A 14,998-nucleotide genomic window follows, 5' to 3' on the forward strand; every position below is an offset into this window, starting at 1 on the left:
AATTACAACTAGGACAACAGTTACTTAATATAAGTCTATTGATCATACTAATCACTATGAAGCATGACAATAAGCATGATAATGACATATGCAAGGTACGTTTAACGCGTGCGTTTCTTCACGTTTTTGCTTGAACGTCACGCCTTACGTCATTTGGTCTGTATAAATAATGCCATGCTTTAATATAGCTTATTGCGTTGTTCTGTCCGACACTTGTCTGCAGTAAACATAGCTAAATATTCCGCACCCTGTTGAGGCTAACAGAAAAAACGTTGTCAAAATGAGCGAGCAGGTGAGAATGAATTGTACATAATTACTATTATTGTCCTTGTAGACCGAATAATAATTGGTCGACAACTGTTACACCGGAATAGAGGTAAAGTTAATGGTCCGCTTTAGACAAGAGATGCCGGTAACAGGCAAAAATTTGCACGATAAAGAATATTTTTTATGTTTAGCCCTGTAATATTTCTCGCACGTTTTGTAAAAGATTAATCAGAATGACTTTTTGCACTCACGAAATCATTTATTATTATTTTAAATGACATTTCTTCCTCGCCAAATTTCTGTTCATTAGAAATAGCCATGAAATACAAGCCAGTTCCGTTACATATCACAATTAAAAATGTCACTTGATCATAAACAGCCAATTACATAGTTTTTATTACCATTATATGCAACTTCTTAAAATTTACAGTTCTTGGCCTTTATGCTGTATGTATTTCACATATAGAATCCAGTAAAAGTTGCTGTGTTGGGAGCCACTGGTGGTATTGGTCAACCACTGTCTTTACTTCTTAAATTGTCCCCTTTAGTTGATCATGTAGCACTTTATGATATTCTTAATACTGCAGGTAATATGTTTAGGTTTTTCATTTGTTCCTTTTAAGTATAGTCAATAATGCCATCGTGTCTATTGCTATTGCTTTCAGATACTTTTACTAGTTGAGATATTTAACCAAAATTCAATTATTTATGCAGTAATGAAGCTTACCTTAACAGCTAACAATTAAATAATTGGGGGAGTTGGTCTTAAGTTACAAATTAGTGAAATTGGTAAATTATACTTTGGAAAGAATTGAAAAGAAAGAAATGACCAGTTAACAGGACCAACTGTTGTATTGTATCATTTGGTAGTGTAATAATTCAATGTAGAACTGGGCTTTGCTATTAAATGTTGTATTAACCCAGGTGGATAGATCTGATAGTATAACATATTGTACAGACTCACACAAATTTTTTTAGCAGTTAGTTGCAGTCTTATTAATTCCTATGTCTTTTTCCAGGTGTTGCAGCAGATCTTAGTCATATCACATCAAAAGCTAAGGTATTAAAACTGCTCCAACATTCACTTATGACAAAACTGCTGTCCTTTTTTCAGTTGCTCTTTTATGAGATGTTGAAAAATAAACATTGCATTGAATAAACGACCTTATAAAATACAACGCTGTGATATTCGCAAAGACTAATTGATAAGTTGATCAGTTCTTTTCATACAATCCATTACATTGGCATTAAAAAATGTTGTGATGATGCCCAAACTATGCAAGCTTCAACGTCCAAGGTCAAATGCTGTAATTGACCATTGTAGGTGACACATCATCAAGGTGCTGAACAACTTGAAGAAGCTTTAAAAGGCTGTACTGTTGTTAGCATTCCTGCTGGTATTGCACAAAAACCTGGTCAGTTTGTTTTCTTAATTTGATTGTAAAGAGCTAGTCTTCTTGCTAGCCATATGAATGATGTATATGTTCTTTATTTCATGTCCAATACTTCACTTCTTGTCCAAATTTGAACAAAGAAAAACTTTGCGTATTGTAATGATTATAATTTTTTCCAGGCATGACACGTGATGATCTTTTTAAAGTTAATGCTGGAATTGTGAAAGCCTTAGCAGAAGCCTGTGCCAAATATTGCCCAAAAGCTATCTTGACAATCATATCTAATCCAGTTAGTAATCATATACAATGAAAACATTGAGCAAATTGAATTGACTAAGTTTGGAGAACAATTGTGTTGTAATCATTATGGACGGATTTTCCTGTTTTTATAGAGGTGGTGTTAAAAATTTTAAGGGGTGGGGTTTGTAAGGAAGTGATGCAAGACAAAGTAAGGGTGTACATTTTAGGGTGGTCTGGTGTTGCAGCCACCAATGTTATTGTACAAAGCTGAAACACAACTCAGAAAAACTCAGTTCAACTTTACTTCTGTTTTGTTTTACTAAAAGTTGAAGGAGTTAAATGTTTCTGAGGGGGGCGAACAGTTCATTAAGAAGGGGAGTAAAACCTGATGTTGGGCTATGTGTGTCACCCCCTCCCCAGAAAATCTGTCTATGAACATCATAATTCATCAATAACTGTCCATACTCTTTTCTCTACTCTATAGTTGAGCGTGCAGTCTCTCATTTCTAAATTATTGTGCCATTTCATCATTTTTTTTACTGTTACGCAGGTTTCGTCATTTCATAACTTTACTTCGTGTTATAGGTAAATTCCGCTGTACCAATTGTTTGTGAAGTATTTAAGAAGGCTGGTGTTTTTGATCCTAAAAGGTAACGTATCACAACAATTTTTTTCTGTCTAAGTTTTTCCTTTAGGAACTTGGTGTTTTTCGTGTCGTGTTTAACTCGTTCACGTTTACTTTTACCTATGACAGAATCCTTGGTGTGACAACGTTGGACGTCGTGAGAACGACAACTTTTGTTGCCGAGATGAAGAAACTTGACATGACAAAAGTAAAGGTCCCGTCATTGGTGGACACTCGAGGAATACCATTCTGCCTCTTTTGTCTCAAACTGAACCAGAAACGTCATTCACGCAGAGCGAAATTGAAAGTATGACAGACAAAGTTCGATTTGCAGGAGAAGAGGTGCTCAACGCCAAGGCTGGTACCGTAAGTGTCAATTATTTACACGATGTATTTTTTCATGGAAGAGAGAAATTGAGTGATCACTTGATTCAATTTATCGTAATGCCTGTAAGAGTTTTGTCACTCTACAATCAATAAAGAAATCTTTGATGGATTTTTTTGCCAACGGTTAAACGATGCCAACGGTTAAATTTTTTCCACTTGTAATCAATTGTGTTATCATACGTTTTGGATTTACAGCAGACTATTATTTCCAGGGCTCGGCTACGTTATCAATGGCTTACGCTGGAGCAAGAATAATCTTCTCGGTGAGACGCATGTGGTTTTTAGTAATTACGTCACTGCAAGGTCTGAATGAAGAGAGATAAAGGTGGAAAAATATCACATCAATCCTGTTTTACTATACAGTAAAAAAGAACATCGTACAAATTTAATTACTTTATACACACAATTATATAATGAAAAATTGCGAAGATCTTCGTAAAAAGGAAAACTTTCTTTTCATTGTTCATCAGCAATCAATAGTCTTGTTGTAACAGGACGTAAAATCTTTGTTTCAGCTACTGAAAGCATTACAGGGAGAATCTGATATCGTTGAATGTGCTTATGTTTGTTCTGATGTCACCGATGTGAAATATTTTTCAACGCCCTTACTTCTTGGGGTAAGTTGTAAACGATCCTTCAGTCTTTTGTAACCAAACCTTAAGCATATAGTTTCCGTAGTTATTCCATTTTTCAATTCTAACAATCAAACATTTTGTCCATAGTCAACGTTTACCTCACATAAATGAATTAAAATCACCTTTCTCCTAGGTACTGCTAGGGGTGTTAAACAGGAGTGCTAAACAAATGTCCAGCGCTGTTGAACTCTAGAATTATAAAAAATTTTTGTTTGCTTATTTACTATTTTCTTGACTCTTGCTCAATACCACAATAAAAGCTAATGGTTTTAAACAGAGATATCCTTATTTTTTAGGGGAGACATATTCTCAATGTTAAGATTGTTTTAGTTACAAATTGATTTCTTCTCTAATTTTCCTAGAAAAATGGCTGGGAGAAAAATCTTGGGCTAGGCAAACTATCTGAGTTCGAGAAGAAAAAACTGTCGGAGGTATGCTATGAAAACATTTTCTTTTTTTTTTTTAGATTTTGTTGCTTGCATTTTTGCATAGTGTGTTAATTCCTCTTCATCCACAATGCATTTTCACGTTTGTAAATGTAGATCATCCAGGTTTGTAGAGTCCTGAGAAGGACTGTTGTTGTTGATGTTAACTGACGTTTCAACAACCTTAGCGGTAGCCATCTCCAGAATCCAGTCTTTTCAGTAAACATCAACACCAACAGTCCTTCTTTAGGACTACACAACTTAGACGATCTACACCCACAAACATGTAATAATTCTCTCGGATTCAAACCATTCTTTCACTTTAATTCATTTCTTCTTAACGCAGCTTTTACCAGAACTTCAGAAACAAATCAAAAAAGGAGAGGACTTTATGGTCAGTCACTAGACGTGTGTCAATACTATTGTAGACTATATTGTAGCTGTATTCAAGCAATGCTTTTCTTAAAAGTAAGGGATAATATCAATACGATCATTTTCAATGAATATGAACTAGACAAATAAATTAGTTTACCATATCAATACAACAAAGTTGCAATCAATGTGTCAATTTTTTCATTCTATCTAATTTATGTTGTACTCTTAACATGATACGCCGTGTTGTCTGGTAATGTTCGTATGCCAACCAACATAGATGATTTCATCAACAGGACTTTTGAAATTTCTTCCGGCAAAAGCCTTGGTTTATTAAACAAAACGTGATGGTAATTACCTTCAAAACTGCACTACCCAGTGCACACTGAGTGTACCATAGTACAAACTAGTGGTACAAAAAACGTATGAGGTCCACTGAGCAGTGGCCTCGCTAGGTTGTTGTTCAGACTTGGGGTAACAATGCAACCGTCAAATGTGTGAGAGACGTCAATGGGGTTCAGAGGCATGTTCTCTTAAATAAATTATTCACTTTATGTTCTCTATAACGCTATTTCTCACAGGTGTGATTTATGATAATCTAAAAGCCACACGTTCCTAGAATGATAGCATTTAGTTGGATGTGTCAGCAGGTGTATTCAAGCCGATCTTACAGACAACAATGCTTGAAGAGTGCTGTTTACCATATACACTCTGCTATGTACACGTTTACAGAAAGTAAATTTTTTATTGCTGTTCGAAGTTGGGTTTACTTCACTTCCTCCTTCAATCTCAAAATTGGTCTTTGGAATATGTTGTGGGGAGCATGTCACCTTCAGTTTCCTCCCCGAGGACGCCCCTGCCACTGGTGAAATCATGGCTTGTATGATGATTCTTTATCTAAGCTGGAAGCACAAATACAACTGGAAACACTATTCGTACTGTTACTCCAGTGCAGTGGTCTAGTGCAGAGTGTTACCTTCTTTATTCTGTTCTGTACAACTGGTAGTACTGAGCTAGTAACTTTTGTAGTTGTGCTTTATAAAGCTTTATATCTTTACAAAAATGATAGAATTGAAATATGAATCGATCTGGTTCGACCAAAGAAACTTCGAGGAAGCTGAAAGTCGATATCAAACGTTCCTTGTTCAGAAATCTGATCAAAGTGGAGAGGCGAAGGTTGTATCACTTGTATTGATATTCATTTCCATTTTAGACTTACGTCCTTGTTATTATCAAGTACTTTATATGTTAGAAAGTAAAGTTCCATCCAATTTCAGTTATCAGTACAAAAAATTTCATTAAAAAGTTTTTGCCTGGTTTGGACTAGACAACAATTTTCTAACAAATTAAACGTGTGAATTTACGTAGGATGAATTTAAAAATGCTCTAATTTTAGAGCAAATTTTTTTGATAATGGTAAAGTACAATTGTAGACACTACATCAATATAATCTATTGTGTAGAAGCAGAATAGCAATATAAATCATTAAACTTATTTATATTCTAGGGAATTCCTTCTCGCTCAAGTTTAGTTGACCAGATTGCAAAAGCAAGAGAAACAATTAAGCAAACATTGGAGGAGGTTGGTAGATACTAAAGTATAAACTAGAAGAGATATATTTGCTGTAATTGCACAAAAGATAAGACCATTCGGGTGAAAACTTTATGAAGAGTCTAGAATGAAACATAACTCAAGTTCAATGTAGACAATACATGAGTGAAGTTGACAAGTTAGTCATCTTGTAATGCAAGTAACAGTCTGTTTAAAAATGCTTGAAAACATCACACTGATAAATATTGCATCGTAGGAACTTGTTGGTTCATCTGAACACAGTGGTGTTAGTGAGCGAATGAGCAAGCTTGAAAAAGAAAACCAGGAACTTAAAAATGGTATTATTGCATATTGGTTGATGTGATTATAAGAGATCTTAATGGTAATGACTAGATGTTTTGGAGCACAATTTTACATGATTTTGACCTCAAAGTACTTTGTATTACATAGCCAATTTCAAAAAGCAAACCTTTTAGAAGTGTTTATGAAATGATGATTGTTCCTTCTTGAATGAGAGAAATGATAAAATTAGGATGTAACTTTTTCATAATACAGTTTGTTTTGTAATCTTTCATGGTGCAGGTTAACAAACTACAAAGTATCAAACAGCTTTCAATGGTGAATTTGTTTGTTTGAAAAAGCTTTATTATGTAGTTCTAAAGCCACCATCTTGTTATTTCTAGTGATCAAAGCTATCCAGGATAATCTTAATAAACTGGAAGCAAGAGTTTCCTACCTTGAAGGAGGTAAGTGTACATGACTTGTCTTGACATAGTATGTCATGTTTTCTGCAATTGTATATTTTTCAGACTTTATCCCTTTTCTATTTCATTGGTATTATGGGTAATCTTAATGAAACTGGTGAATTTAGGATATTTTAAATTTATGTGTTACAAAGGATGTAGATTTTATAGAGTTGACATATTCTCTGAAACTGTAATATATCAGTGAAATATGGTGAAAGCATTTGCACAGCATGCGTTAAAGTATAACTGTTACGTGCGTGGTTCCGAAAGAATAACTATTAATTTTGGTTCTATTTCCACACGCAACAAAGATAGTGTGAACCAGTTATATTTCTCAAACAATTTATTAATCAAGCGTAAATATAAAAAGTAGATAAGTGTCTTAATAATAATATCAATAAGTATGAGCAAAACTTATCTCCTCTGTCTGAGTACAACCGCAAGTCTTTATTCTTGAGCGTTCATGAGTCCAACAATGACTCACAATAGTTTTCCAATAGATTAAAGCACAGAAGCCAAAAGATAGTTATGACACAGAAGCCAAGATAGTTGTCTGGTAGATTGTAGCTTGTCAACCTACTTCGGTAGGCTATGCCTCCTAAGTTTCTCCGGGTAGCTTGTGCTAGTAGGTTGTCCTCGTAGATTGTACTCAGTGGTCTAAACTACTGATATATATATAATATCTAATGGGAAGTATTGTGGTTTTGTGACCTACATAACAATAACACAAAGCGCACGTATTAGCAAAAAAGATGTTTTCATGTTATCATGATGTTCAATAGGAAACTTTACGTGCCTTTCCTTGACATAAGTTGTGCATCTATCAAATGGATCAAATTGAGAACTAAGTGGGTTTTCTATAAACAAGTAAAAAAAATTTCTTTTTTTTAACTGGTCTAATTTTTTCTGTTTAGGAAGTGCTGTTGCTTCAAAGGTAAACAATAAATTTCTTCATTGCACCCTTGCCAAAGATGTAACTGTTTCATTTCAGATAGTAAATTCAAAGAACACTCATGAATGAATCTTATTCATTCAGTGTATCAATAAATGTCTTGTGTTGATACAGTTACATTACCATTCATAAATTAATTCAACATATTTTTATGTCAATGAACTGTAGCCTGCAAAACCTGAGCCTGCCCAAAAGAAACATGATGATGAGAAAGATGATGAAGACGATGATGACGATGATGATGATGAAGACTTGTTTGGTTCAGATGATGTAAGAAATGATTGTTTGACTGCGTTATTAGTTGTCTATTGTTGTTACAATTACATTTAAACTATGTCATTCATTGGTTGGTGTTGAGATTTGTGTTACCAACATACATGCATATATGATGTTCCAAATTATCGAGAAAATTTTTTTTCTCTTTGGGTGTATTGTTTGTAGAAATTTAGACGTTTAGCCCAAATTTAAGACCCATTTTTATCCCACAAATTTAAAAACAAAAATGTTCACCAAGAATAAAATCACCGTTCAAATTGTGCACAAACGAACACACTTGTGCAAAGTTTAGGGAGCTCTAATTTTGAGCTCAGTCTATTGGAAACGGTTTCATATGGGTGCAACCTAACCACTCAACTATTGACGTATGTTTCCAAGAGATTTGTATTTTTCTACTGTGTTTTCACAGGAGGAGGAAAAGGAGAGAGTAAAAGAAATACGGCTGAAGATGTATGCTGAAAGAAAGCAAAAAGTGAGTGTCAAAATATTGTTGCTTTTTCTAAGGACATTTGAACAAATATGTTTAAGCAAACTACTGTATTTCTTTATAATTCAGAACCAGTTGTGGTTGCGAAATCCAACATTATTCTTGATGTGAAACCGGTACGTAAGTTTACGTTGACAGTATGAGAAAATTTTTCGATGTTTTTATTTACTTATGAATGTACAACATTGATTCTCTATTATTTTGCCATTTTAGTGGGATGACGAAACTGGTATGTTCTCTTAAGGAAACCTTTTTTTTTGTTAATTGGACTAGTTGAAAGTGGTGTGAAAAATGTCGAGATAAAGAAATTTCAAAAAAGATTTTCAAATATAAACTCGGAATTTTTCATCCAAATTTAAACGTCCTTTTTGCAATATGGTTTTTGATGAAAAACTTCGATGAATTAGCTGTGTTCTGAAATTTTTAGATATGAAGAAGTTGGAAGAGTGTGTTCGCTCTGTTCAAAAAGATGGTCTTGTCTGGGGAACTTGTAAGTGGATTCGGCAGTTATTGTTCTATTCTAATATACAACCTTTTAGCGATAATGATGTCATAATGATGTCATCAAGCATCTATGTTGTCTGATGAATGTGACTTCGTTACATCTCTTTACAGCAAAATTGGCTCCAGTTGGTTATGGAATAAAGAAACTTGTCATAACTTGCGTTGTCGAAGATGATAAAATTGGCACTGATGACTTGGAGGAAGCCATCACTGAATTTGAAGATTATGTGAGCATGTATTTTTTGCTTGTGAACAAAACTTTTTGCATCCATACTTCTATTAATACATTCATATTTCTCTAACACTGAATTTTTAAACGTGTTGGATATACTCAATATGCTTAATTGTTTTTATGTAATGTATATTTTCATGGAATTTTCCCAATTGTTCATTTTGTAAAGAGAGTTGGTTTAATCTACTCTATTGGTTTAGTAACAAGGGGCTCGTGAGAAGTGAAGATCCTTCATAAAACTTATTTTTGTCATTTCACATCTCTGTTTTAGGTTCAAAGCGTTGATGTTGTGGCTTTTAACAAAGTATAAACAAATGATATTGTAATAATCAATAAACTAAATTCTTAACTGAATTAAATTATAAAAATCAACGTACATAATGTTCTCGTTTCTTATTTTGGACGTTCTAGTTGGCCCAACCCAAAAACCTAAATCTTTCCAAGAATTTTGCAAAGATTTAAAGTTTTGTAACACGTAAGCCAAACTCCCAAGCCGTCTTCTGCCTTCGGTTTCTGCCATAATATGATTATTCTTATTAGCTTTTGCAACTATCAGGGCGCTACCCCTTTCTTAAACTGAGAGAGAAACATACAGTAATACATCCACTAATACAAAATTTTTATGTTGAGCCGGAGGTGTGCAGCAGGGATGTGGGTGAAAGGTCAGAAAGGTTAATATTTCTGCTTGGGCTGGAGCCTGGGGTATATCACTCATTATTCACGTGCTTCTTGCACTTAAGAGGATCGAACAGTGTGGCAAAGTCGAAGAATCCCAAGTTTAGCTCATGCAACCTCTGAATGCGATTACAAAGATAGTAGAAGCTCAAAATGGTGACAACCCAAGGCAAACAAGTATCCACCTTGTCGAAGGGATATCTGTTTGTATACAATGTGATACAAACTCTTGGGTATGTTGCTATACATGATAACAAATCCAGTCTCACGTTTTGGTCGTACTGTGCAGATATTCTTGTTCATTCTTTACAAAAATCAGTTTTATTAATGTTGAGTTTACCTAGAAATTTTGCTTTTCAGAAGTTAATGTAACTGCTGGTTTTTTATTATTTTGGAGCATCAAGTGAACTGACTATACTTGCAGTGTCGTCCCATCTCTGTGTTCATTCACTCATTAAAAACAATTGATTTTTTTGGAAGAGATTAGTACAAACAATTTAATTCAATAATTGCAATGGAGTAGTAATTGAATCGGTAGTTTTGCAATGTGCAACTGATGACTTGTAAAATTCATGAACAAATGAACCTAGTATTTACTGTTGTATATGCAATAATGTTGTTGAATTTTATGTTATGAATTTTTAATTTTAGGCTGTCATAAACCTTTTGTTTTACCCATCCATGCTTTTTCAAGTGTTCCATAAAATTTAACAATTAGATTCTTCCATCCATTTAGTTGGTTCTACATATTTGCGGTATCATGTCTACACTTCATGGAAGAGAAAAGCATTACATCTCAAGGATTATACCCTAAAGTGGAGATTCCACTCAAACTTTTCCAAACTGCAGCAGTCTTTGAGGTATTGAACTACTTCATCTTGTTTTTACTTATGATGGAGAATTTTCTAATTACATACAAAAGCCTGCCATTACTCTTATTTTCAAAAGCCAGTAGCATAATCCTTTTCATGCATATCTAACTGTGGACTGCTCTTTTTGCATGGAATATATGTGATATTTATGTTAAATGTGTAAAATACTTATGTATGGTACGTAATATACATGTTATTATTTTTAGATAATTCATTGCGCCATTGGTAAGTTTACACAATCATTCATGTACGTAAAAAGGAAATATGTTTGCATGGTAGCTGGTATGTGGTTATTTGAAATAATTTACAATGTATAGGTGGGGTAGAGAACTTATTAATGACTACCATTATATTATTCAGAATTATTCAAGTAACTGACATTTTCAGATTATATGACATTATTAATGACATAAATCCATCACATTCTTTTTCCACCCATGATCACATTCTTAGTAACACTATCACTTTACACTGTCTTCATCACAACAATTCTAATGTTTTGCTTTTCCTTGAGGCGATTTATATACATTTCAAAAAGCCTCAGCTAAATTCTGGACTTCTAAAGAACTTGCTATTTTTTCTTAATTTCATTGATGTAATTCTAGACAGTAACAACTCCTTACATCTCCTTTCTTTCTTTTCATTGCTTACGTCATTTCCTTGTAACAACTATTTAAGATCACGCATGCTTGCAAATAATCACTTAGCTTGATAATGACTTTGAAATAAAGTCGAAATATTGCCTTGAATCTTATCTCTTGCTTTTGTAACTCGAAGATGATTTTTTTTTGGAGTGTGTTTTTTCCTTTATTCTTTGAAATTGTTGGCTGGAAAATGATTTTGGACAAAATACAATATTGATGAAAAATCAAATTTTTACCAATTCTACATGCATGTGTATGTTTAATGAAGGAAAAATTTGAAAATCTTGCCAGACTTGCCAAATCTTAGGAATTCTGAAATCAAGGGTAGTTCAAAGAGTTCATTAAGTCCTTCCATTTTTTGTAGGTATAGTCCCATCGTCAGCTGCCACTACAGCAATGCAAGTTTTCTCCCGTTTGTGTACTGTTTGGCTGTTTACTATACCTGTCAGCCAGGTTAGAAATGAATGAATGAAAGAACATTCTGTTTTTGTATATTTTCATGGACTAAAGAGCTCAATCACATTTTTATTAGTTGTTAGGTATTGTGCATTATCTTTGCTATTGTTCAATTAATATTATAGGTGCAAAACAATTTTAGTGTTTTGCTCTACTTGTTGGCGTGGTGTATCACAGAAGTCATACGATATTCATTTTATGCCTGCAGCTTGCTAAATTGTCTACCATTCTTCCTTCAATGGTGCCGGTAAGACTGTTTTTAAAGCTTTCAACTCTGAGGGGCCATATCAAGTACAGGGCTAAATAGTAGCACAAGGAATTTTACTACTAATTTGTATTTTAATATTGCGCTTCTTCATTAATGCTTCGTCCTTTGTTTATAGATATACGTTCTTCATCATTCTCTATCCAATTGGTGTTACGGTTTGTACTCTTGAGCTACTGTTAATTTTAATTAAAAAGAATTGTCTCGCACCAGATGACTATCAGCTAGTTCGTAACAATCATCTCATTTATAGATCACGTCAACTTCTGTAGCTTTATATTTAACGTTGAGTTTTGATGTTGTTTCAGGGTGAGATGTTGACCGTTGCTGCAGCCATACCATTTGTGAAGAAAACTGAAATGTATTCTCTTTCGTTACCTAACCAACTGAATGTCTCATTTTCATTGCTGTATTTCATGTACTTTTGTCTTTTGGTATACATACCAGGTAGGTAAAGGTATTAATAAGAATTAAATGTAAAGGAGCGATCTGATTTGTTCATATTTTGTGCAATGATGTCGAATATGTATCAAAGAAAAGTTATACACTATCACACTATTCATTAGTTATAAAAATCTTCTTATCGTAAATAATTAAGTATTGAAGTGAATCGTTTGAATTCTTGAGTGGCTATCATTACATGTTTTAGAGTTGCTGTTGTCTTTATTGATGCATGACTACTAAGGTTCTCGAAACGCCAGTCAATATTACTAACACCACCATTCGATTTTCTCAGTACTGCACTAACCTTGATGATCGACTTTCAAATCAATTGAAATGTACTCCGTTCAATAAGTTATTAAATTTAATTTTTTATCTTTTTCTATGAATTAATATATCTACCGAGGACGTTGTAACATTTCTCCCCATTTCTTTCCTTTTCCTTCATCTTCACATAATTCGGCAATATTTTCGGCAATTGTAACTGAAGAAGACTAAAATGTTTTCTCATTTCTGTTAATAATAACATATATTAACACATCAAATCTATAAATATCTCTTTCATTTTAGCTTTTCTCATGCTGTACAGCTATATGTTTCGTCAGCGAAAAAAGGCTTTTGGAAGAAATACTGGACGTTCAACGAAACATGATTGACCATTTTCAGGCTATATTTGAGAGATTAGCAAAAACGTTACATTTATTAAAAATAATAAATGTTTAAATACGAATGAATTAATTGCAAGGGTTGTAATAAGTTGCTATCTTTTCTATAAATTTTCTCTTTGGTTTGAATACGCTGCTTTACTTGAGTATAATTTAGTAAATTAAAAGTTATCATTTAAAAAATATTGACTATTTTTAGAACACTTTCTAATAAACGTATTAAATTCATTAGGAAAAGATGCCAATTTTCTTTTCAAATTTGATTATGAGCAATCATGAAGAATGCAACCGAAGTCGTATCCTAATGTTGAAATTTGAAACAAAACAAAAGAAATAGTCATGGAAATAGTTGGACGTGAACTAAATAAAACTAAGGTAGAAAACTGAAAAAATGTGGTTCATTGACAGCCTAATTTGTGTAAGAGCTGTTTATTTCATGTTTTACCCAATGAAAGCGCTTTTGGAAACTTATAATATAATATTGTGCATTATCAAATGGGTAAAAATACAGAAACTCATAACGTTTAATTTGAATTCATACGATACTCAAATGAAAAAGACAAATAGACAAAGTATTTTTATTGATTTACTTGTGCACACATTAAAAATGTTCTTTTGCATCAAACAGATCTGTCAAATTTTTTTATTATACAATCATTGTCTTCATATTTTACTGCAAGTACATGAGTGCTATGTTAAAACAAAGTAAGTAGCTTATAAGTTTAGGATAAGAATGACTGGACAATAAGTCAAAACTATTGTGAATGATCTGTCGTTGATTAAATGGCACAAAATATAATAAAAAGTCTATAAGACTTCCTTCTTTTCAAATTTATAAAATATCAAAACAAGTATTTATTGGACGAAATCTATTCATGCCTAAAATAAAGTGTTCTGTGCATGTTGTATTTGTCCATACACTGAAAGATTGAGATTTTCATTTGCCTACTATTTTGACATAAGAAGTAAGTCAAAACAATAATTAAAAACGATTTATCTGAAATCATCGTTCAATGACGTATAAAGAAGTCTATACGACTTTTTCCTTTAAAGTGTATTAAATATCTAAAGAAATATCTTTGGAAGAAACCTACTCATCAAATTAATGTAAATGTTTTAAAAATTTTAAAACAAATGTTGCTTCATTTATATAATGAGGTTTTCTAGACAATAACTAAAAAATTATTCTTGTGATCATGTTATCTCTCCAAATCCCATTTCGCACAGTTTAAGCAATAACAGCACTTCAGATAAACTTGACGCTGGAAAAGATCAAGAGAGAAATCAAAATGGCTGTGATGATGGAGATGAGTATTTTGATTTGATGCCCAATCCTTTCGGCTACGCTGAGAGAAATTCAAGACTTCTGAATGAATTTGAGGTGTTGCAAATGCTTGGAAAAAGGAGGTTTGTTTCAGTTGTCAAGGTAAATTTTTATTACATACATCCTTTAAATAGACGGTAATTTGGTCATGTGAAGGAAACTTTATACGTGATTTGGAAATGCTTTATATACGCTTAGGTATGTAATAAATTGTATGGCTGTCTTCATGCGATCAAAAGCATTCCTTTGAATTCGAAAAGTGTGCTGTTTAATCGCAAAATTACTCAAGAAGAGAAGTTACTTTCTAAATTGAATCATGAAAACATTGTAAATTAAAAAGAAATTTACTATCCAAAATTAATCAAAATTTTATAACATAAGGGTTGAAAGCGAGGTTTAATTTAGAAGTTACAAAGTGCTTGGCTTATTAAATGTTATCTTTGTAGAAAATATTATAAAAATTCAGATAATCCCTTTTTTCCATGAAGCCCATGGATGCTTTCGTTCATGATGAGTTATAATAAGTAAGGAGGCTCTCTTTCATCACGAGAGAGTTATGAGAA

General features: G+C 33.1%; 3 protein-coding genes across 3 annotated transcripts; all 3 read left to right on the top strand.

Moving 5' to 3' along the window:
- The first annotated feature begins 113 nt into the window (after positions 1 to 113).
- On the top strand, positions 114 to 4,533 carry LOC124449322 (malate dehydrogenase, mitochondrial-like). The gene is given in 12 exon segments (XM_047000259.1): positions 114 to 292; positions 734 to 854; positions 1,287 to 1,327; positions 1,592 to 1,682; positions 1,841 to 1,950; positions 2,487 to 2,551; positions 2,656 to 2,738; positions 2,741 to 2,892; positions 3,126 to 3,176; positions 3,429 to 3,530; positions 3,911 to 3,979; positions 4,320 to 4,533. Coding segments are annotated over 12 exon segments (957 nt in total). The 5' UTR covers positions 114 to 280; the 3' UTR covers positions 4,380 to 4,533.
- A 576-nt stretch (positions 4,534 to 5,109) lies between these two features.
- On the top strand, positions 5,110 to 9,469 carry LOC124449333 (elongation factor 1-delta-like). Its single transcript, XM_047000268.1, has 12 exons — positions 5,110 to 5,521; positions 5,852 to 5,926; positions 6,153 to 6,234; positions 6,580 to 6,642; positions 7,557 to 7,576; positions 7,763 to 7,864; positions 8,280 to 8,346; positions 8,427 to 8,473; positions 8,571 to 8,586; positions 8,785 to 8,847; positions 8,973 to 9,088; positions 9,365 to 9,469. The coding sequence occupies exons 1-12, from the start codon at positions 5,408 to 5,410 to the stop codon at positions 9,401 to 9,403; spliced, it is 804 nt and encodes a 267-aa protein (XP_046856224.1). The 5' UTR covers positions 5,110 to 5,407; the 3' UTR covers positions 9,404 to 9,469.
- Positions 9,470 to 9,817: 348 nt separating this feature from the next.
- On the top strand, positions 9,818 to 13,294 carry LOC124457886 (very-long-chain (3R)-3-hydroxyacyl-CoA dehydratase 1-like). The gene is made up of 8 exons (XM_047008055.1): positions 9,818 to 10,001; positions 10,505 to 10,628; positions 10,847 to 10,865; positions 11,649 to 11,737; positions 11,866 to 11,987; positions 12,124 to 12,163; positions 12,314 to 12,452; positions 13,017 to 13,294. The coding sequence occupies exons 1-8, from the start codon at positions 9,922 to 9,924 to the stop codon at positions 13,100 to 13,102; spliced, it is 699 nt and encodes a 232-aa protein (XP_046864011.1). The 5' UTR covers positions 9,818 to 9,921; the 3' UTR covers positions 13,103 to 13,294.
- The last annotated feature ends 1,704 nt before the right edge of the window (positions 13,295 to 14,998 follow it).

Source organism: Xenia sp. Carnegie-2017, unplaced genomic scaffold, assembly GCF_021976095.1.
Source record: "Xenia sp. Carnegie-2017 unplaced genomic scaffold, XeniaSp_v1 HiC_scaffold_13, whole genome shotgun sequence".
Taxonomy (NCBI): Eukaryota; Metazoa; Cnidaria; class Anthozoa; order Malacalcyonacea; family Xeniidae; genus Xenia; species Xenia sp. Carnegie-2017.

What these genes read in the sequence shown, in the direction of transcription:
- LOC124449333 (XM_047000268.1), top strand. Translation starts at nt 5,408, where the DNA reads ATGATAGAATTGAAATATGAATCGATCTGGTTCGACCAAAGAAACTTC. An exon ending in ACTTGTTTGGTTCAGATGAT is followed by an intron (nt 7,865 to 8,279) that starts GTAAGAAATGAT and finishes GTGTTTTCACAG; the next exon opens with GAGGAGGAAAAGGAGAGAGT. An exon ending in TCACTGAATTTGAAGATTAT is followed by an intron (nt 9,089 to 9,364) that starts GTGAGCATGTAT and finishes TCTCTGTTTTAG; the next exon opens with GTTCAAAGCGTTGATGTTGT.
- LOC124457886 (XM_047008055.1), top strand. Translation starts at nt 9,922, where the DNA reads ATGGTGACAACCCAAGGCAAACAAGTATCCACCTTGTCGAAGGGATAT. An exon ending in AATGTGATACAAACTCTTGG is followed by an intron (nt 10,002 to 10,504) that starts GTATGTTGCTAT and finishes CCATCCATTTAG; the next exon opens with TTGGTTCTACATATTTGCGG. An exon ending in TTACTATACCTGTCAGCCAG is followed by an intron (nt 11,738 to 11,865) that starts GTTAGAAATGAA and finishes TTAATATTATAG; the next exon opens with GTGCAAAACAATTTTAGTGT.